General features: G+C 42.4%; 1 protein-coding gene across 2 annotated transcripts in view; it reads right to left on the reverse strand.

The window, feature by feature from the left end:
- Positions 1 to 2878: 2878 nt before the first annotated feature.
- The window catches only part of LOC130470540 (uncharacterized), a 32952-nt gene continuing 11588 nt past the window's right edge, over positions 2879 to 24242 (reverse strand). For both annotated transcript variants that reach the window (XM_056840844.1, XM_056840843.1), the window contains one exon: positions 2879 to 3153. In XM_056840844.1, the coding sequence (XP_056696822.1) occupies positions 3104 to 3153 (50 nt within the window). In that variant the 3' untranslated portion in view covers positions 2879 to 3103. The remainder of the gene's footprint in view (positions 3154 to 24242) is intronic.

Consider the following 24242-nt stretch of genomic DNA (forward strand, 5'->3'; position numbering starts at 1 on the left):
GCCGCACGGGCGACGAGCTCCCTTGCTCGTCGTCGCATGCCCGCACTATACAACACCCCTTAAGGGTAACACGAAGCGTCCATTGCTTTGTGCGTGTAAGTTATATGAACGAATCGCATAAAAATTTAAAATTTATATTTAATATTAATGACAAATTAATAAATAATATTAATTTCATAATTTTAGGGCGAAAAATCGAAAATTTATTATTCAATTGATTTCCGATTTACATGGATTCAAGTCTAGGTCATAAAAATTTAAAATTTATCATAAATTTACAATTTTTATGGTGGTTTTTAATCATAGGTTTCTAATTAAATTATAATTAATTATGAAAATCAAATTAATTCTAAATTATTCTAATTTTCAACAAATTAATCATAATTACAAATTAGATTGCATAATTAACAAGGCTAGGCATTCAAACTTGTTAAACATATACTGTAGGTCAATCAAAAATTCAAGATTTATCAACAAGAATCGCAAATATTTAATTTAACATCTTAAATTTACGAAATTTTGCATTCGAAAAACTAAAACCTTCGAAAAGTCATAGTTAGGCTTCGAATTTGAGAATTCTGGGTTCGGCAGAAAAATATTATTTTTGTCAAAATTTTAGAATGCCTTTTACATGCGGAATTGACACAAAAATCACTCGATTTGGATGAGTAACGAAGAAACTGCCGAAAAACTGCGTACGTGTAATTAAATAAACGCAATTTGCAATTAATTAACAATTACGAAAATTAATCACCCCTTTTAATTCTTGCAAATTTGTAATATTTAACCATGTTCATGCAATTTAGATTATGAAAATAATAAGGGGCTCGTGATACCACTGTTAGGTTATGATACATATGATATTACATAAATCATGCGGAAACAACCATTAACCCATGAATACATATTATTTACACATAATCATATAGCATAGTTTAGATGCATACTCTTTGTTGCATGCCTTCCCTAGCTGCGCCCGAACCGAACAAGAACAAGTCTTTAGGACTCCAAGTGTCGTCCCTCCGTAGATAGTCCACAGCACGTCCGGATCCGCCTTAAGATTGACCAACTAGAATCGCCCTTAAGGTACTAGAATTTTCAGCACTTTTGAGCAAGATGTGTGATTGAATTTTCTCTCAAAAACTCACTTTGAATACTTTGAAACTCGTTATAAATTGTGAACCCAGGCCACATATTTATAGGGGTATGGAAAGGGAATTGGAATCCTATTCAGATACAAATTAATTAAACCTAGAATCCTACAAGAACTCTAATTAATTAATTTATCAAATAGAATTAGGAATTTAATCATTAACCGAACTCTGCATGTTTTAGGAATCGTGCATGAACACAAACACTTACGCACACACACACGGCAGCCACGATGGGCCGCCCATGCGCGTGCGTGCGAGCAGCAGCCCACGCAGCGAGGCCTACGCGAGCTACAAGCCCACGTAGCTCCTGCGCGCGCTGTGCGCGCTGTGCGCGCTGCCACGGCCTGCTGGGCCTGGCCTTGCGCTGGGCCTGGCGTGGCCTTGGCTGTTCGTGTGGCGCGCTTGGCTTGCTGGGCGATGGCCTGGCTTCGTGCTGGGCCCTCGTCCGGCAGGCCTCGTCCGATGCTTATTCGTACGATACGCTTCCGATTAAATTTCCGATTCCGGAATTCATTTCCGATACGAACAATATTTAACATTTCCGATTCCGGAATTAATTTCCGTTTCGAACAAATATTTAATATTTCCGTTTCCGGAATTATTTTCCGATTCCGATAATATTTCCGATTCTGACAATATTTCCGTTTCCGGCAATATTTCCGATTCTGGCAATATTTCCATTTCCGATAATATTTTCCGATACGTACCATGTTTCCGTTTCCGGCAACATCTACGACTTGGATAATATTTATATTTCCGATACGATCCATATTTCCGTTTCCGGCAATATCATCGTTTCCGGAGTATTCATTTCTTGCCTGTGACGATCTCAGCTCCCGCTGAAACCAAGATCCGTCGATTTCGAATATCCATAGATGGAGTATCTAATGCCATTAAATACTTGATCCGTTTACGTACTATTTGTGTGACCCTACGGGTTCAGTCAAGAGTAAGCTGTGGATTAATATCATTAATTCCACTTGAACTGAAGCGGCCTCTAGCTAGGCATTCAGCTCACTTGATCTCACTGAATTATTAACTTGTTAGTTAATACTGAACCGCATTTATTAGACTTAACATAGAATGCATACTTGGACCAAGGGCATTATTTCCTTCAGATCCGGTGGGTGGATATCCATTTTCGGTTGAAATTTCCAACTCTCGTTGTAAGTCTTCTATGTTAAAAAGCCGAGTGATAGCAAATTTTTTGCGTAATTTCTTTGTTCCAATTTTACCCCTCCATCCTGTTATTTACGGAGTATTACAAACTCTTTGCTAATGCAATTTATTTTTATTTGCATGATTGTCAAGCGTTGATCATGAATCAGGTTAAATATTTCCCTCATCAATTCCTTAAATATTGTATCATGGTTAACTTTACGTTTTCAACACATGATTTTGACTCTTAATATCTCGAATTATGTGGAAACACTAGAGGAAAAAACCTTATAGGTTGCCCTTAAAATAGGCTTATAGGTTGCCATGCCAATTGCAAGGGGAACATATGGGGGGGGTCACTTTTGTGAAATTATCAAAGGTTGACCTTAACAAGGGCAACTTATAATCTTATAAGTTGCCCTTGTTTGCAACAAGGGCAACTTATAAGCTTCACATAAGTTTCTCTTGTTGCAAACAAGGGCAACTTTTGAGTTTTTTTTTTTTTTTTTTTTTAAAAAAAAATCTGCAATATAATTCCTGATATTTTGCAATATAAAATTCTGCATTATAATTTATAGAATACTGTTTCACCAAACATCATCTTGACATTCCTCAAAAACGATATAAATTTCAAATTTCCAATAATATTTCCGAATTAATTCAAATGTAATTAATTAAATCGATAAATAACAAAATAATGTAAGAGTCACGAAAAACTACAAGCCTGCTCTAATTATTACACTGAGGGTAATTCACAATCGTTGAAGTAAGTAGCCCACTTGTCTCGAACTTCATCCAACTCCTCTTTGGTGAAGGGCCCCTCCCTTGGAGTTGTGAAAACCTTTAAAAGAACAACGTACATGCAAACCAATAAATTAAATTAAGTTTCATATGCGAAAACAGAAATTATATTGGTCGCGAAAACAACTTTCTGAGTGTACTAAGATTCATTTCAAGTTTTTTATGCACATCTAAGGCTCACTTAGCTCGATATAGATCATATTTGGCAAAAAATGGCATTTTCGATCCCAAATATCAGAAAATGAACCTAAGTACACTTTTTAAATCTTTTCCATGATTTATATGATTAGTTATATGTTTATAAGACTCATTTCAAGTTCGTTATGCACGCTTATGGGTCATTTGGGTCGATATAGGTCATTTATTGCCAAAAATGGCATTTTCGATCCCAACTACCAACAAACGAACTATTTCCACATTATAACCGTTTTTCATGATTCATATGATTAGTTATATGTTTATGAAACTCATTTCAAGTTCGTTATGCAAGCCTAAGGGTCATTTGGGTCGATATATGCCATTTATGGCAAAAAAATGTCATTTTCGAAACCAACTACCAACAAACAAACCTATTTTCACATTCTAACCCTTTTTCATGATTCATATGATTAGTTATATGATTATAAGACTCATTTCATGTTCTTTATGCACGCCTATGGGTCATTTGGGTCAATATAGGTCATTTATGGCCAAAAATGGCATTTTCGATCCCAACTACCAACAAACGAACCTATTTCCATATTCTAAACATTTTTAATGATTCATATGATTATTTATATGTTTATAAGACTCATTTTAAGTTCGTTATGCACGCCTATGGGTCTTTTTGGTCGTTATAGGTCATTTATGGCCAAAAATGAAATTTTCGATCACAACTACCAACAAACGAACCTCTTTCCACATTCTAAACATTTTTCATGATTCATATGATTATTTATATGTTTATAAGACTCATTTCAAGTTCGTTATGCACTGATGAGCGACATTTATGTCGCTCTTAGCCTAGGATTTTATGTTAGTTTTTATGCTTTTTTATAGTTTTTATAGCTTTTTGTGTGAGATTTATAAGTTTTATTCCATCTTGTGCTTTAAAGGTGATCTTGATGAAAAATGATGGAAAACAAGTGAATTTGAGCCAAAACAGGGCTTGTGCGGTCGAGTGGCCTTTTGTGCGCCCGAACAGGTAGTGCAAATGGAGTTCAAGGAGATTCCAGTTTTGTGCGGTCGAATTCCCTCGGTCATTCGGTCGCAAAAAACGGATTTTTGAGGCAGAATGTCCCAAGATTGTAAAACGACCGCACAACCCTGGTAATTCGACAGCATAGGTTTTGTGCGATCGAACGTGCTCTGTTGTTCGGTCGCACAGATTTGGTTTTTGGAGGCAGAATGTCCCTAACTTGGGATGCGACCGCACAATGTTCTCTACTCGACCGCACAAAAGTTGTGCGCCCAAACGGCTTTCCTTGTTCGACCAAATGAAGCTGCGAAGGAATTATGAGCCAAAGAAATCCCATTCGACCGAACAGGGTTCTTCGTTCGGTCGCACATGACGAAGGAAGTGTTCTTCGCTGCCTTCGCTCGCACAAGACCCAGTATTTGCTCGAATGATTCTTTTACGTTCGGAGTGCGTCACACTAGTCATGGTGACCTGCTTTTGCGAGGGTCTCACGAGCCCCCGAGTGATAACATTTGACTTAAGGGTCATCATTTGAAGTGTCGACATATCCCTCACGTGTCATTGGGATTTGTCAACGGATAGTATAGAAACTTCCTCACTTTGTCATTGGAAGGATCTAAAGGTGCGTAGAAACTCCCTCACTTTGTCATTGGGAGTAGCTACAGATGTTTTCGAAATCAAAGCTATAAAGTGTAATTGGGCCTGGCCAAGCCCAACCACGAGGTAAAAATGTTTTTAAATATTCTCATTTTCAGGGCTAGCTAAACGAGAAAACCCCCTTGTTTTTATGGGACGTAAAACGAAGGAAAATCCAGCACATCGCTCTTTTTTGGAAAAAAACGGAAAACCAATCCTTTTAATTTTTGGAAAAGGGAAAACCAGAAAAAGTTATCCCTGCAGCGACTAAGGACCTACGCAGCTTGTGACGTAGACCCCGCCGGCTAAAGATGGCGAGCCTGTCTGCAAAGTGACGAATCTTGTTTTTGAAATTTGAAAATAAGGACCTACGTGGCTTGTGACGTAGACCCCGCCGGCTAAAGATGGCGAACCTGTCCGCTAAGGGTGGACACCCCGTCCGAAAAAGTGGACGAATATTGTTTTTGAAATTTGAAAATAAGGACCTACGTGGCTTGTGACGTAGACCCCGGTGGCTAAAGATGGCGAACCTGTTTTATTTTGAACTTTGAAAATTTCATTTTTGGAAAACTGAGGACCTGCGCGGCTAGTGACGCAGACCCCGCCCGCTGAAGGTGGGCGAGCCCATTTTGAATTTCTTACTTTCTTTATTTTGCCTATGTAGAAGGGCTTTTGTGATTACAACCTGTTGGTGGGTCGTAATATTTCCCGATTAGTTGTGTCCTACAAGTGGGTCCACACTGTGTATATTTTTTTGTTAACGATATTGCAAAGTACCGTTTCTGGGAAAGAAATATCAAGATAACGGATATTTTACACAAATAGGGGATTGTGCGTGCTCGACAGCGAATATTCGCTGTCTAGGAAACACTTTCAGCGCCCAGCTCTGGGCGCGAGAGTTTCTAACGCCCAGTGCTGGGCGTTGAAAATGCGAAGGGGAGAACAGTCTTTAAAAGACGCGACCGTCTTCTTCTTCTTCCCATTTCCGCCATTTTCGTTCTTACTCTTCATATCATTCTACTTATTTTTGCTCGTTTTCTTCACTTTTCTTCACAAATTCTACTCCAAATCACTTCCTAATCTTCCCAATGTAAGTAATTTTCAGTAATTTGAGCTTTTTTGTCAATTTCAGTATTTTTGTCAAGTATTTTTATGCATGAAATTGATTTGGGGGTTTTTGATTTTGTGCCCCTTTCCTTCAATTAGATAGTTGGAAATGTTCTACATAACATGTTAATTAGTTTGTGCATGTTAATTTTCGCAAGTATGTTGATTCTTGTTGATTTGGGGCATTTTTATACTAGCCCCCAAGTATACCTACGACTCTAGTGTTTTCTTACAATGTAGGTGTTTTTGGTATATTGCTTGCGTTCCTCACAATTCATGAATGACAAATTATGGAAGAATTTTCGTTTTGTTGGAGTTAATTAATTTTTTTACTTAGGGAATTTTTGCTCAATATGAACTTAGTATCATGTTTTAGGGAACAAAATTTATATGACTCCATTTTATGAGTGGAATGCACTCCTTTAGTGATTGGTGTGAGTGCCAATTTTGTTAAAGGTATAATGCCTTGTTGTATTATTGATCAGCATGCCTGACGAGTCGTCACCTCCTTCTGGTGGCCACGAGGAGCGTGGCATGACGCGTCAGTCTACTGGCGCGGGACCCCTATGGGTGGGTCCTGAGCTCTACGACGGTCGGGACCTGCACTACGACCTAGAGCACCACGTGACTACCCGCCTTCACGCGAGGAGGGAGACTACGGTTCGCAGCTACGGTGCAGCGACGAGCGAGACTGTTTTTGGTTTCCTGAGCTCGGACGCCCAGGCTTTGGTGAGGGCGAGCTCACTGTTTCCGGTGGTCGAGACCTTCTGGGAGATACTGCGGCTTAACATCTCCCTGTCCTTTCTGCGGTCATTCATGAGGTGGTGGTGGGATACCACCAACACTTTCCATTTTCCTTGGGGTGAGATGACGATCACTCCCGAGGATTACACGGATTTGACGGGCTTGACCTTTACAGGGAACCCCGTTCGTCTGAGGTCGGATGGCCCACCGCCGACCGTTGCTGAGGGTACCAGGCTCCTGGGCTCGTGGATGGGCATGAGATTGCCTTTGTACCAGCCCCGTGGGATACCTTTCGCTGACCTGATGTGGGCCTTGGAGTATGGGGTAGAGGAGTCGTCTTCGAGACAGGCTCGGCTGTTCTACCTCCATTTCATTACTTCCACTTTTCTATCGGGTCCGACTGACACCTTTGACCCGAGGTGGATAGGCATGGTGGAGAACGTGTCTACACTGGGTGACTATTGCTGGGGCGATTTGGGCTATGCGACGCTCGTCGGCCAGATGAGTTTGGCGGTGCGCGACTCGGACCCGAGTAGACGTCACTTTGTCATTACATTGGCGGGAGTGCCGCGTTTGATCGAGGTATGTGCCTAGCCTTTCTTTTGTTTTTCTCGCTTTTACCAGGCCTCTTCCTTTTTGACGTATTATTGTCTTTTTCTTTTGTAGCTGTGGGCTTTTGAGCACTTGCCTTAGCTGGCTCCCCAAAAGGGGCAGAGGCCTTTGGAGTACCCTGCTGGTCGTCGTTGGGGTTGGAAGAAGAAGCTGATTGTGCGTCCACCGCCCGATACCGTGTGGGATCTCATTCGGGATGGGAACCCTGAGCATGTGCAGAATCTTATCCTCTATCTCGTATTTCGCCATTCTTTTTATTTTCTATGTGCGAGATCTGACCGTGTTTGTACAAAACAGGTGGTTTGGACCCCATGGCTCTCCTTTAGGGGTACTTATGCTTCGGTCAGGGATAGTTTTGCCCTGAGCCAGATGCGGGTCTTGTTCGTTGGCCGCCGCGACCCTGTCTGGTACCTGGGAGAGCGTGTACGTATGCAGACGGTCGGGGCTTTTTCGGTGCCTAAGCCTCCGCCCGCGACCATGCTGTCTACTCGTTCGATAGGCGAGTCGTGGAAGGTCCACTCGAGGACTGCGTGCCGGCGACGGAGTTGGTGATAGCGGGAGCTAGCTATTATTAGTTTATCCAGGATTCTCTTCGTCTCCCGGAGCCTGGCGCTGTGAGTTGCCCTCTCTTTTTGTATTGATTTTAGTGTTTTCATGCTCGTGCCCATGTGTTTATGTTTACTGTGTTTTGTGCAGGAGTATCATGACCCTTCGTTAGGGGGATGGGTGCTTCCCGATGCTCGGATCTCGTATACCGGAGAGAGTGGATCCGAGATTGTGGAGACTTTCCCGGAAGACCGGGTTTTCCATGCTCCGCTCCCTGAGGGAGTACAGGCGGTATGCACCTTTATTTGTGCACTCTTCTTATATCTTTCTTTTTTCTTTTGTTACTAACATTCTTGTTTCAGGTTCCGGCCCGTACGGCCAACGCGATGGTGAGGGTGATCAACCGGTTGAAGTCCGCGTTGGTTCGGGCCCGATCTGCACTTTCTTGCAGGAGCCCCCACTCCACTCGGGTAATGTGCCCTCTTTTTCTTTAGATCTGTACCTTTTGTTTGGTTTTCCGTTACTCACCCTCTTTTATTTTTGTAGACGGGGGCTGGACGAGCCGGGGCCGACGACGCGGGTCCCTCGGGTGGGGGACGCGGTCGTGAGGAGAGAGAGAGGGCACGGCACTCGCCCCTACGGCATCGCCGTTCCGATGTGGGGGTGAGTTCTTCCGGGGAGAGGTCCGAGCCGGAGCGTAGGCGACGTTCCATGTCGGTGGCTCGAGAGCCTAGCCCCGAGTTGCAGCCACAGCCTCATTTTTGGGGTGATTCTGGCTGGGGGTCCTCATACCACGGGGAGTGGAGTGGATGGACCGGCGAGGCTTGGAGATATGAAGCCGATGACGAGTCTTAGGCTTACCTCCTGTTTTGTATATATTCATTCTTGTATTCCGCATGTATATATATTTTATTTTTTGCGAATTTTTTGGTGCAAGAATGTTTTGGGCCTTCTGTGGGCTTTGCCTCAACATTTTATAGCAGTATTAGCTTTTTAAACCAACGACGAATTTCGAAAAGAGAAAGAATTCCATATATAGAAAATTGAGTTCATACAAGAGTGCACACATATTTTTTGACTAGCCGACTATTTGGGGTATTACATATGCATGTTCACTATTTTTTCGTTCTTTGCCGACTCGTGCCATACTCCTTCGTTGGGCTTGTTCCTGAAAACTCTTGTGGCTTTGTTTTTCACTTAATTCGGTCTTGTCCATGCATGGGTTAGGGTATAGTGCCCTTTGTAATATCCTTTCTTCTTGATGTGTTGCATGACTTTATTATTTTTTAATTTTTATTGGACCGAATCCTTGATAAGGATTGCCTACGTATCTTGTCAGAATCAGGTCGCGCGTAGTTCTAGCTTTTTGAAATTTTTTGAAAGGGGTGTTCATTACACATCTGCTTCCCCCCCCCCCAAGTGTTCGTGGTTCTTTTGATGATTCGAAAAAGGAGTACGAACACTTGCAGAAGCGGGAGGATAGGTGGCAAGAGAGAATGACGCCCATTCACGGGCGTAGGAAATATCGGCGCCCAGGCCTGGGCGTGGAAAATAACAGCGCCCAGTCCTGGGCGTTGAAACTTTGTCCTTCTCCTTTTTCTACTTTATCGAGTTCTATGCCGTTTGCTTAGAGTAATGTGCAGAATGCTTGCTTATGAGTCTTAATGTGTTTTATTAGATGCCTTAACTCCGGACTGAATTTTATTAAATATAGTACTTTTTCAATTGGTCTAAATTCGTGAGGTTAGCGAATTCCGCTCCATCTATGTCGGCTAGTTGGACTGCTCCGCTAGGTAGGATGGTCTTTACAAAATATGGTCCTGTCCAGTTAGGCCGGAATTTTCCTCGAGGGTCCGTAGTAGGTGCGCGGACTTCTTTTAGCACAAAATCGCCTTCTTTGAAATTTCGAGGTTTGACTCTTTTGTTGAATTGCCTTGCTATGCGCTTTTGATACACTTGCACCCGTGATGTAAAGCTCTCAACCTCCGTTCGTCTAAAAGGACGAGCTCGTCGTACCTAGCTTGAACCCAATCGGCCTCGGGCAGCTTGCTTTCTAGGACGATCCAGAGGGAGGGAATTTCCAACTCGATCGGTTGAACTGCTTCCATTCTGTATACCAAGGAGTAGGGTGTTACTCCAATGGAGGTGCGGATTGAGGTTCGATAGCCCCACAATGCGAAGTGTAATTTGTTGGGCCAATCCTTATAATTTTCGGCCATTTTTTCGATTATGACTTTAATATTTTTGTTGGCCGCCTCTACCGCGCCGTTCATTTGCGGCCTGTAGGGAGAGGATTTATGATATTTGACATGATATTTTTCGAGCAGGTCTTGGACTTCGGCCCTAAAGTGGGAACCTTGGTCACTTATGATTTCATGCGGAACCCCGTATCGACAGAATATGTTCTTTTCTAGGAATCAAGCGACATGTTTGGCCGTTAATTTTGCATAGGAGACTGCCTCTACCCATTTAGTGAAGTAATCAATTGCGACTAAAACGTACTCGTGTCCCCCTACGCCTGTTGGTGTTACCTTGCCGATTATATCTATACCCCAGGTGGAAAAGGGCCATGGAGAAGTGAAGGTGTATAGTTCTGAGGGAGGCAAGTGGTTAAGGTTACTGAAGATTTGGCATTTTGGGCAAGTTTTTACAAAGTGATGGCAATCGGTTTCCATAGTGGTCCAATAGTACCCTGAACGGGATATTTTTTGGGATAGCATTTTTCCGTTCATATGGGGTCCGCACACGCCGTTATGGTATTTTTCCATTAGTCTTTGGGCTTGGTTTTGGTGGACACAAAGTAACTTGATTTTATTCGGCGTGTATTTGTACAGTTCCCCCAGAATTATGCTATATTGTGAAGCGAGGAGGCGTAGGGCCTTTTGTGCTCGCGGGGAGGTGTTTGGGGGGAATTCCCCACTTGTTTTGTATCGAAGGATGTCCGTATACCATGGTTCTTCTTCGGTGTTTTCAGGTTCGGAGTCTATGGCACAGCAGTAAGCCGGCTCTTTCCTTCGCTCGACCCGAAGGGTCATTCCGTCCCATTCATTCGGGATGTTGAGCATTGAAGCTAGCTTCGCTAGTGCATCCGCGAATTGGTTGTCGTCTCTTGGTAAGTACGTATACTCGATTTTTTCAAATTGCTCGACTATTTGGTCTAAGTGAGCTTGATATTTTGAGAGACTAGTGCTTCGGACCTTCCATCTTTTGGATATATGGTTGATTATTAGGGAAGAATCCCCGAAGACTTGTATATGTTTGACTTCGAGGCTAACTGTGGCCTCTAGCCCAACTATGCAGGCTTCATATTCGGCGGCGTTGTTTGTGGCCTCGAAGTCAAGTTTGACGGAAATTGGTATATGGGCCCCTTCGGGACTGACTAGGAGAACTCCGACGCCGCATCCCTTCTGATTGGACGCGCCATCGAAGTATAGTGTCCAATAGTCGTCTCGTATCATCAGAAGTTCCTCGTCGGGGAGGAGGTAAGCTTCCGTGGTTTCCTCATTCGTGGCATGCTCGACCAGGAACTCGGCTACCGCTCTTCCTTTGATTGTTTTTTCTGGCATGAATTTTAGGTCGAACTCTGAGAGCATGACCAGCCACCTGGACAGGCGACCATTTAGTGCGGGCTTTTCAAACATATATTTTAAGGGGTCTAGTTGTGACACTATATGAACAGTGTGGGCCAATAAGTAATGTCTGAGTTTTTTGGATGCCCAGACGAGGGCGAGGCAGGTTTTCTCAAGTTTCGTGTATCTCGTCTCGTACTGTATGAACTTCTTGCTCAAGTAGTAAATGGCTCGCTCGGATCCATGTATACGCTGTGAGAGCATAGCTCCTGCTGCAGTATCCGTGACGGTTAGGTATAGGCGTAAAGGGATCCCGGGCAAAGGCGGGGAAAGGACGGGTGGTTTGCTTAGATATTCTTTGATTTTATCGAAGGCAATTTGGCATTGTTCATCCCATTCGGCCTTTTCTTCTTTTCTTAATTTTTTGAATATTGGCTCGCAAGTCATAGTAAGCTTGGAAATGAACCTACTAATGTATTGCAGCTTTCCTAGGAAGCCCCTTATCTGTTTTTCAGTTTTCGGTGGGGGCATTTCGGTAATGGCTTTGATTTTGGATGGGTCAATCTCGATTCCTCGCGTACTAACAACATATCCTAGCAACTTTCCAGAAGTTACCCCGAACACACATTTTTGTGGATTTAGTCTCATGTTATATTTCAAGATTCGGGTGAAGAACTTTCTAAGTGTCGGGAGGTGACCGTGCCGGTCTTTAGATTTGACGATCATGTCGTCTACATAGACCTCGATTTCTTTGTGTATCATGTCATGGAGTAACGTGGTGGCTATTCTTTGATAGGTGGCCCCCGCGTTTTTCAAACCAAAAGGCATTACAGTGTAACAATATGTACCCCAAGAGGTAATGAAAGTTGTTTTTTCCATGTCTTCTTCTGCCATAAGTATTTGGTTATATCCGGCGTACCCGTCCATAAAGGAGAGAAGCACGTGTTCTGCGGTGTTGTCTACTAGTATGTCAATGTGAGGTAGAGGGAAGTCATCTTTGGGACTGGCTTTGTTGAGGTCTCGGAAGTCTACGCACATTCGCACTCGTCCATCTTTTTTAGCTACGGGGACAATATTGGCCACCCATTCTGGGTAGTTGGAGACTTTTATGAAGCCGGCGTCTAGTTGTTTAGTGACATCTTCTTTTATTTTCAAGGCTATCTCTGGTTTGAGCCGCCGTAGCTTTTGTTTTACTGGCGTCATTTTGGGATCTAGCGGAATTTTATGCTCAGCGATTTCTCGATCTATTCCTGGCATGTCTTTGTAGGACCAAGCAAAGACACCCTCGAATTCCCGCAAAGTGGAGATTAGATCGGCCTTTTCAGTGGGAGTTAAGGTGAGGCCAATTTTAATGATTTTAGGATTTTCTTCTGTTCCCATATTTACCGATTCTGTGTCCTCAATTATAGGAGTTTTGAGTTCTTGTTCATTTACAGCTTTTATTAGTTCGGTATATTCCTCTTCTGGCTCTTTTTCGCGCTCATTAGTGGCGAGACATTCTGCATTATTACTCGAATATTTAAGCGGCATATACTCAAAAGTTTTGTTTATCCTATTAAAGTCATGAAGCATTACATCAAAAAGGTCTCCCGGAGTAGATATTTCCGGGTCTAAACTATTTTTGGGAGGGGTTACAATTTTGCTAGGTTCGGACTCGGAGTCAGACTCGGATTCAGACTCTAATTCTTCGTACATCGGACCCTCTCCCGCAGATATCTTGAACTTCATCCCACGAGCATTAGTCCATTTGAAAGTCTTGCGCCACCCTCGTTGGATTTGGTCGTCTTTTGAGGGTGATGGAGCGATCAATTTAGTAGGATCGAACAATTCATCTTGAAGAGCTAATGCCATAATTTCTGTTTCACTCTTCGCTCTTTTCTTTTCTAACCCAAACAATAGCCCGAAAGCATGTAAGTTGGGGAGCGTTTTTGGCATAGCACGATTCTTTGAGGCGAGTGGCCTTTGAGAACGTAAAGGGTCGTGTTCCAGAGCATGCATCTCTTGGGTTTGTGCGACCTCTAGGTATAGATGTTCGGGATATGCTTCTTCCATCACGTTCCTTGATGGCTATCACGGGTAGGTATTCAGGGGCCCTGCATTATCGTTGTGGAGTAGGAGACACATTAGTTTGTTTCGTGAATCGGTTTTTTGACATTTTATGACTACCCTTAAGTCGGACTAGTATATTTGGACTGCTATGTGTGCACTTTGAACTCTTTATATTTTCGAAAATCTTTGCCCGTGTGACATTCATAGTTACTAGCATGTTCGGTTTTGGTGTCGAACATTGTCGTCGTAGGAGGCCTAACAACGACACAAAGAGTTATTTATTTTTTATGAGTCGCTTTTTAGAATCGAGTGCTTTTCTTACGCCCTCGTAGCAATTCTTTTTACGAACGGTTTTTTTTGCTACGTATTTTCCTTTTGCGCGGGCACCGAGGCTGTTGCGCCTGACCGTAAGGCCAAGCAGCAACATCAGCGCCCAGCGTAGGGCGTGAGAAATTATGGCGCCCAGCCAGGGGCGTTGAAAATACGTCCCTGGCTGATTCTCGTTTTCTGTTCGCGTCTACTTTTGTTTATGCGACTTCGATTTTGCGTGCTTGCCTAATAACGTCCTTTACGCGTCGTGCAGCGTTTGTGGGATTCGTTACAGGCCATCCCGAGCGTCGCTTATTTTTGTGGCGATCGTTCAGGTTTGCGGAACACGTATTTCGGTATAACTCTTTGGCAAATTGGTTTATGAATGTTTGGGCAATTTTCAAGGTCGTTGGTTTTTCTAGGATAGTTTGTCACACACAATCATATATTTCGCTACACATAACTAACATTCCATCATGAGGCAATAATAATATGTCATGTAGTTTATGATAGGCTTCTATGGGTAGTTATTTGCGCCTGGCTTGGTACCGCTTCTATCGTAGATCCAACACATGCCCCGGTCGAGGTAGTGTCTTCAACAGACGAATTTCGCTCAAGAGGCCAACCCGCAAGTGCAAGCCAAGGGGGCATGCAGGCGAGAGGGACCTAATGGGCGAGCGATTGGGTTTGGGACGGGTGTACTACTAGCGAAAGTGCCGAGTGGACAACATTCGAAGCGTATGCACCCCCCGGTTGGCGATGGGTATCCTTAGTCCCAACTCCCGAGATGAAACACCAAGGAAGCTGAGATTCTTTATGCGGTTCTGCCCGTTCACGTTAATATGCTGATTTTCAGGTCGTCCCAACTTGATGGGGAAATAAACGCGGGGTAGGATCGTTTCACCCTTCGGCTATTTTGATTACCTACAAGCACGAGTATTTCCTTCACTTTCCCCAATGGAGTCGCCACTGTGAGGGGGTCGAAAAAGCACGTGGCTAATGCGTGACCTCGTCCCTCGTGGGTGTGACGCTTCTTTTTGTCAAATCAAGTGTAATTGGATTTCCTGTGAGTTTACACCCAATTGACTAGTAATATAGGAGTCGCCATTCAGTTTTTAACGACAATGAGAAAAACTGACAAAACCCGGTTATCGTGACATAAAGGGAGTGCAATTATGTTTGACCACGACGGTCGTAGGTTCCCTTGTGATCCCTGGTGGTGGGGATCTCTCAACGTACACCCGCAGGGTAGAGATTGAGGGTTCGGGGGACTGTAACTACCGAGAGGAGTACTCGCTCTTCGATAACTCCAGAGGCAGGATATCCTTACTAGCTCAGCATAAATAATTGAAGGGACATGCGTTAACTATTAAACTAATCTGAGTTGATTTTAATAATATGCAACATATAGTACTAGATCGAGCGCGATTATCTGATTTAGATTGTTTCAAGGGACCTAGCATGATAATCCATTTTCCCAAAAATATCATATTTATTAAGCGTGATCGAACAATCGGATTTTAGTTAGTTTAACAGTTCATAAAAGGGCGAGGAAAGCAATTAAACCATGGAAAGGGGACACATTACGACGCACCCTTGAGAGGTGCGTCATGGTTCTCAGAAAACTAACCACTTTGACTTTGCTATTTCTCCTTTTATTTAACGAATCTCAAATTATGGGACGGGATACGTTCTGTTCGATTTATGGATCGATTGCGACAGAACGCGTGATCAGTTTTGCAGCGTGAGGCTTAGGCTTAGGGGTTTAGACTCAATACTCAGAATATAATTGTGTGTTGTGTCCTTTTCACGTCGAACTTAAGGCCCTATTTATAGAAAAGAGTTCGTGGAAAGATAGAATTGCAGAACTCTAATCCACGAGGAATTAGGAAAAAACACGTACCATGTATTTTCAGCGCCCAGGCCTGGGCGCCGAAGATTTCGGCGCCCAGAGCCAGGCGTTGAAAATAGGATCTGGACTGTTTTTCTTAGTCAGATTCGGATTCCTAGAATCCGGGGTATTTGAGATTTAATTGAGTCTTTTAGTGCGTATTAACCTTGTGACGGGATGCGTCTGGGCCCGTTACGAACTCTAGGCTCGTGAGGATTTTAATTAATACGTAACTCTTATTTTCGAATCGTATTAGGAATAGGATTCTCTCGCAATTTCTATCTCATTTAGGATTTATGTTGGAGTGCAACACCTAATTCTGACAGGTTTCTATCTTTTATGACTTGCCACTTTTAACAACTACCAATTACGGCAGTTACTATTTTTAGCAGGTTTCCATAAATAGCAGGTTTCTATAAATAGCAGGTTTCGAGTGAAATGAAAAGGGGAATTGAGATTCGTTATTTTATAGGAGATGCGTTGTCAAGTGGACATTTATGTTTTCATCATCGAACCTTCCCTTTCGGGAATGGGGACAAAAGTAGGTGTCTACACTAATACCGTAAATGAGAGGTCTAGGAATGATAACCCTAACATTCCAAATTTTGCTAGGCAGCCTAGAGGGCCCTCTATGTATGGTTCCCACCAAGGCTATGGCCAAGTAAGTGGGTATGATAGCTAAAATCGAGGTGGTTATAGAGCACAAGGCTATCAAAGCCAAGCGCCCTATAGTCAACCTCAAGGTTTTGGCAATCAAAGCCAATACAACCCAGGTAGTTACAATCTCAACCATCAAGGTGGAGGGGGTTATAACTACTCCTATGGGCAATTTAGGGGTGCCTCAAGTGGGGGTTACCCTTTGAACTCGGGAGGTCCTTATGGTGCATCTCAATTGCCACCTCCCGGATTCAATGGACCGAGGACCTTCGGCAATCAATATCAATCAAACCCTAGTGGATATGGCTTTGCACCTCCACCACTCCCGCCTCTCAAGTCTAATCTTGAGGCTCTCATGGAGTCGTTTATGGGGGCGCAAGCCAAAAAGAATGTCGAGTTTGAGGATGGATTCAAACAATCCAACACTCAATTGAAGATGATTGAAAACCAATTAGCTCAACTTGCTAATACCACTAGTGAACATCATGCGCATGCTTGCCTTGTCCGTCTTTATTTTGGTGAGTTTGTTCGGGTTTTGACGGTTCTTTGCGGGACTTGCTCCCACGACATTTCCGGTAACATCCTTCTAACTCTATTGCATTCTTTAGGGGACGGGCATACATCTTGTTGGGGCATTTGGTTGGATGGGTAGCTGTGCCCCTCCTTGCTTGGTTTTAGGCCTTGAGGACATGGCCTAATTCTAGCTTGGGGGGAGTTTTGTTGTGTGGTTGTTGTGTGGTTGCCTATTTGTGATGCTCATTGCTATGAAATCATACCATTATGTGCTTGTTTCTTTGTTTTTAGTTTGATTTAGTTTGATTTTAGTTTCTTTTCTTTTTGTTTGTTTCATTTGCATCTTTTTTGGTGTGTTTTCTTATTTTCTTATTTTCTTCTTTGTTTTGATTTCTTTTTCGTCAAGGCAAGTTTTTCTAGGTTTTCTTAGGCAATATTCTTGATTGGGGCAAATAAAATTGGAACTTGTAGATTAGAATGTTTTTATTCCTAATTGATAGATTTTTTCACGGTTCTTAATGTCTTGGGTCGAGTCTAGGATTTGGTGTCAAGAAGGTTGGTAGAACTAGGGGCAGCATGCGTCATGAACTCTTGGATTGTGGTAAGATGGTGTCGATTTCTCTAGTGATTTGAAACCGGAGAGAGTGGTATTTCCTCCCATGTGAGGTTCGTGTTCAAAAATAGCCCAAACACATATTCATATATTGAGTGGCATGGATCCTTGGAATTGACTTTCTTACTTCCCGAATTTGACTATTTCCTTCCCGAGACCGCGACCGAACTACTTTAGGGGACGATAGAGGAATTTCTTTCGGTGACTATTTTTCTTTTTAGTTTAGGACTTTATTTTCTATTTTTCTCATATATATTTTTGTTTGCAATTGCCCCCTTGCTAGCCATTTGAGCCTTTCCCCTTCATATCTTATAAGCACATTACAAGCCCAATAGCCTTTGTTTTGTTTTCACCCTTAGAAGTGATAGTGAAACTTTGTGTTATGATGCTTGTTGGTTTTGAATGAATATGCAAAGTTGAGGAATGATTGTTATTGGTATGAATGGCAAAGTTTGGGAATTGTATTGTATATAGTGAATAAACAAGTGTGAGGGGGTCGAAAAAGCACGAGGCTAATGCATGACCTCGTCCCTCGTGGGCGTGACGTTGTCAGATCAAGTGTAGTTAGATTTCCTGTGAGTTTACACCCAATCGACTAGTAATATAGGAGTCGTCATTCAGTTTTTAACGACAATGAGAAAAACTGACAAAACCCGGTTATCGTGACATAAAGGGAGTGCAATTATGTTCGACCACGACGGCCGTAGGTTCCCTTGTGATCCCTGGTGTGGGGATCGCTCAACGTACACCCGCAGGGCAGAGATTGAGAGTTCGGGGGACTGTAACTACCGAGAGGAGTGCTCATTGATAACTCCAGAGGCAGGTTATCCTTACTAGCTCAGCATAAATAATTGAAGGGACATGCGTTTAAACTATTAAACTATTCTGAATTGATTTTAGCAATATGCAACACATAATACTAAACCGATCGTGATTATCTTATTTAGATTGATTTAAGGTACCTAGAATGATAATTCAGTTGTCCAATATATTATCTTTATTAGGCGTGATAGATCAATCAAATTAATAGTTTAACAATTTTATAAAAGGGTGATGAAAGCGATTAAATCATGCAAAGGGACACATTACGACGCACCCTTGAGAGGTGCGTCACGGTTCTCAGAAAACTAACCACTTGCCTTTGCTATTTCTCCTTTTATCTAACGAATCTCGGGTTTCTGAGTAGTGTTCCAGTATTTAGGCTTAATTCTTCAGCTACAAGGGACAGGATACGTTCTGTTCGACTTTTGGGTCGATTGCGACAGAACGCGGGATCAATTTCGCGGCGTGAGGCTTAGGCTTAGGGTTGGAGTCAATACTCAGATTATGAATTGTGTGTTGTGTTGTGTCCTTTTCACGTTGGTTTTTAGGCTATATTTATAGGAAAAAGTGGCGTAGAAAGATAGATTTTCAGGAATATAAAATACGAAACGGATTAGGAAAAGAATTCGTCCCAGGTATTTTCGGCGCCCAGCACTGGGCGTCAAAGATTTCGGCGCCCAGGGCTGGGCGTTGAAGATAGGATCTGGGCAGACTTCTTTGTCAGATTGGACTCTAGAGTACGGAGTCCATTAAGAGACTTAATCCGAGTTATTTGGTGCGTATCAATTTACGACGGAATGCGTCTGGGCCCTTTACGAACTCTAGATTCGTTATGAGTTTAATTAATACGTAACTCTTTTATCGAATTGCGATAGGAATAGAATTCCTTTTACAATTTCTATCTCTTTTAGGATTTATGTTGGAGTGCAACACCTAATTCTGACAGGTTTCTATCTTTTTATTCTTACTACTTTTAGCAATTACTTCTTACGGCAGTTACTATTCTTAGCAGGTTTCTATAAATAGCAGTTTTGGCTGAAATGAAAAGGGTGATCGAGATTCGTTATTTTATAGGAGATGAGTTGCTAAGTGGAGATTTATGTTCTCATCATCGAACCTTCCCTTTCGGGAATGGGGACAAAAGTAGGTCTCTACAGTTAGCCCCCACTTTGACTGAGTCTTGGAGTAAGACGATGGTCAAAGTATCAGACGGAGTGCGTCATACAAGCCATGGTGTATGTGACCTATTTTGCGAGGGTCTCACGAGCCCCCGAGTGATAACATTTGACTTAAGGGTCATCACTTGAAGTGTTAACACATTCCTCACGTGTCATTGGAATCTGTTAACCAATAGTATATAAACTCCCTCACTTTGTCATTGGAAGTATCTAAAGATGTATAGAAACTCCCTCACTTTGTCTTTGGAAGTATCTACAGATGTTTTCGAAATCAAAGCTATAAAGTGTAACCAGGCCTGGCCAAGCCCAATCACGAGGTAAAAATGTTTTTAAAGATTCTCATTTTCAGGGTTAGCTAAACGAGAAAACCCCCTTGTTTTTATAGGACGTAAAACGAAGGAAAATCCAGCACATCACTCTTTTTTGGAAAAGCGGAAAACCAATTTTTTTGATTTTTTGAAAAGAGAAACAGTCCTTTGATCTTTGGAAAAGGGAAACCATCTTTTGATTTTTGGAAAAAGATAAACCATCCTTTGTTTTTTGGAAAAGGGAAACCATCTTTTGATTTTTGGAAAAAGATAAACCATCCTTTGTTTTTTGGAAAAGGGAAACCATCTTTTGATTTTTGGAAAAAGATAAACCTTGTTTTGATTTTTGGAAAAAGATAAACCATCTTTTGATTTTTGGAAAAAGATAAACCATCTTTTGATTTTTGAAAAAAGATAAACCATCTTTTGATTTTTGGAAAAAGATAAACCAGGAAGAGTTATCGCTGCAGCGACTAAGGACCTGCGCGGTTAGTGGCGCAGACCCCGCCCGCTGAAGGTGGGCGAGCCTGTCCGCTGAGGGTGGACGCCCCGTCCGATAGAAGTGGACGAATTTGTTTTGATGTTTTTGAAAATAAGGACCTACGCGGTTTGTGACGTAGACCCCGCCGGCTGAAGATGGCGAGCCTGTTTTTTTTGTTTTTGAAAAATTTATTTTCTTTTCATTTTTCGAAAATTGAGGACCTGCGCGGTTAGTGACGCAGACCCCGCCGGCTGAAGATGGCGAGCCTGTTTTGTGTTTTGAAGAATTTATTTTCTTTCGAGGGATGCTTTAGTTGCAACCTGAATGTGGGTCGACAACGTGCTTAGACGGACCATTGTCTCGTGGTCATCATCTTTCATGGTTTTGAGCTAGTCTTTACGGCTCAATTTTGCAACTACTTGGGTCCTTGATTAGGGGACTATGTATAAGTATCAACGGCGACCTTTGTCTTGAGGTCCTAATCCGGTTTTATCTTTTGGGATTTATCCAAAAAACGGGACTTCGTACAGGCGTAGTCTGGGAATATTGTTTTATACTCTCTTTTGAAATATACATTTTCTTTCGAGCCCCCAAGCACTCGTGCTTGACGGTCATTTTTTGTCAAAGAGGTTCCTTGGGGATACGCATTTTGTAATGTCCTTGATCGTGTCTGGGATCGTGCTCGTAAGTGCGAGCCATCTTTGTAGTGGTGTGCTACTCTTAACAAAGCCGTGAGGTGCGACTTTCGGTAAAGAAATCGGCAATTTTCGAGTCGAATGGATACGACAGGACCCTATAGAAGTCAGGGCCTCTTTGGGCTTATTTTCGGCGCCCAGGCCTGGGCGTTGAAATAATTCACGCCCAAGTGGGGCGTTAAAAATATTGTTTGGGCTGGTCTTTTGATGACACAGTTGGCCTCTTGTTCGTTCGTTTATTTCACTTGGAAATTCTACGTATTCTCTTCTCTTTTGTTTTTCTTTATTTTTGGAACGTAGAATTTTATTAGAGATCACAATGAGTTGAGCTGATTTTCAGCGCCCAGAACTGGGCGTCGAAATATCTGGCGCCTGGTCCTGGGCGTTGAAAATGCGTCCCAGGCAGGACTTTTTCGTGATGATTTCTCGAGAAGCCATAGCCGATTGGTGGACTACGGTTTTTGTCGTTTTGGGGCGATTATTTAAAGGAATTGTTTCTCTTAAGGCGTACAGTTATTGCAATAGTGGGGCGAGTCTATATGGCCCGAGGAACATACCTTGAGGTGTAAGACTTTGATCGCTCTTATATTTTTTTCTTTTGAACGTGTTCGTGAATGTTCGATACTTAGAATGCATGTGAGAACGAGCGTTCATAGAATGGCCGTGGCGTGCGGTCCGTTAATCAGTTCGCTTGAATCATTTTTTTTTTTGAGCAGTGACTGATGTTGAATAGTTTTCTTAGAAGCTTGATAGGGTTCAGGCCCATTCCTGAAGTGGGATCAAGCATCGTGCCCTTTCGATCGTTCAAACATTTGTTTTGAGATTTTTTTATTTTGCTACGGTCGTTTCGTAGCTTGGAGCCCCCAAGTATGCATGTTGGGATGCTTCCTTTTGGCGTACGATTTTTGTAGGTTCTTTCGAGAAAGATGCCTTGGGGTTCCGCTCGTGTAGGTGCGAGCTATCCCTTCCGTGGTAGGTAATATTTTGCTACCTTTAATCCTTAATGTAGCAATCATGTGGCTTGCATTTTGAATTTGGGCGATAAGTAGTCTTTTGCCTCTTTTACACATGCTCTTGGTCGTGCCCGCATTAGTGCAATATGCCTTACTCCTTTTTTAGACTTGTACTGTTTATGGTGCGACGTAGGCTTGTGTGGCCTAACAGCGTGTCTTATAACATTCCTCCAGGTGTTGGGATATCATTATTATTTTTTGCATTAGCGTACTTCATTACGCATCGTTCAGGTGTTCGAACAAGTGTAGCACCTTCTGCGTGGGTGTGCACGGCTTATTACTTCGTTCTATGCGAGGATTCATAGATGTTTCTTTCTTGTTTTTATCCTTGATTTTTCTTTCGCTTTTGCTTTGGAACAACGTAAAGTGTGTAACGGGTGCTTGTAAGGCGAGCGTTATGTGCAGTAGTTTGATCGGAGTTTTGGTGACTCGCGATTTTCAGTTACCCTTGTTAGTGGGGTGACTTTATACATTCTAAGTAGTGCTTAGAATTTGGGAGGGGTTGTAGCCATTCTAAGGTTCGTTTTACATGATCAAACCTTAGGATCGTGCCCCTGTGACGTGTGTATAGCATTAGCGTCGAGAATTTGCGATGAAATCGTCATTTCGAGCTTTTTTAGAGTGTTTTTCTCAAGCCCCCAATTGTAGCTACGGGATTGGCTTGGTGCTATAATGCTTGGCATACGTTTTTATGCATTCATGGTGACATGGATCATGAATAGTTTGAACCAGACTCGTTTAGTGCGAGGTACGTTCGAGTAGTGATTTGCTACTTCTCTTGTAAATGTCGTATTGTGCCACATTGCCATGGTCAAGGTAGTCACATGTTGAAGTGTGCCTTGACCAAAAGCTAGGTGCCTTTCTTTACCCATAAGCATATTTAGAAATCCTTTTGACTCACTTGCAACATCGAGATAAACGCATACTTAGCTTAAACCAACGACACTTTTATTATGTTCGAAGAAGTCTTTGAAAATTATTTGAAATCCGAGCCCTACTATGTACAATCCGAGGTGTCCTAAGTAAGTTGACTTATAGAAGGGTTCGTACAGGATTACATGAGTGAACCAAAATACTGTTACGATTTTCGGAATGCTGTCTAAGGATTTGCTGGAAGCCAGGGTGCAGGCGTCAAGATATTACTTGTGCCCGTGTGGCACATGCTTTAGGTTTTTAGGTCCATCATTTCCAGAATTGCAGCAATATAAACTGCTTTCAAATTGACTTAGATTTACTTGGTGTATGTCTGCACAAAAGGTCAAGGTATACTTAGTTCTTTCCCTAGCTCTTTCATTTCAATTCTTAGCCCCCAGTTGCTATTATGTCTTCTCCTTAATGATGCGTTCAGATTTCGATTTTAGATGCCCGTGTCATATGTCTGATTTTTTTTTCAAAGGGGATTCGCAAGCACTTGAATTACCATGAACGGGTACCCTGAGTTCGAAGGAACGATGGGGCGATGCCATAAAACAATCCTCTTTATTGCAAGCTTACTGCCTTTACTACTTGTTGGCGATTATGACTGTGTCTAGTGGTGAAAGAAGGTCTTTAAGTGAGTTACTTTGCTTTAGGGAGGGTCAAGTCGAGTACTTTTTTAGAGGTCATGGACGCTCGCTAGCCCCCATTCAATTGAGGCAAAGCGATCTTTTGAGTATTGGCTAAGTGCCTAGGAATGTGAGTGCTCCTTCTGGCAAGGGTACGTGCCCTTATTATTTTTCGATGTGTTCTCATTTTGGCATCTTGATGACTTGGATTCTTCCTTTGACTTAAATTTTTCTTTTGACCTGGATTGCAAGTAATTAAATTTCAATAAGGGACTCTGTTTTTTATTCTTGTTATTCTATAGGCTCTAACATTTTTGCAAATTGGTTGGACCGAATCATGGATTGCCTACGTATCCACCTTAAATAGATTTAATTTGGAATCAGGTCTTGCGTAGTTCTTAGCCAGAAAATGGTTTCTTAGAATGCCGATTTTAAACAAGTACGTTCGAGTGGAATCGTAATGTTTGAAATAGGGTGAAATAAGTGAAGTTTATTATTATTTTAATCTGCTGCTTTGCCTGTTTTATTTTTTAAGTACATGTATTTGCACAAAAATCTTTTCATGTGTTTTTTGGTACGTATATCTGAATACGTGTTGTACCCCCCCCCCCCAAGTGTTCGTTATTTTTCGTGTATGTGCGGATAAAATGACGAGCACTTTTGGG

Source organism: Spinacia oleracea, chromosome 3, assembly GCF_020520425.1.
Source record: "Spinacia oleracea cultivar Varoflay chromosome 3, BTI_SOV_V1, whole genome shotgun sequence".
NCBI lineage: Eukaryota > Viridiplantae > Streptophyta > Magnoliopsida > Caryophyllales > Amaranthaceae > Spinacia > Spinacia oleracea.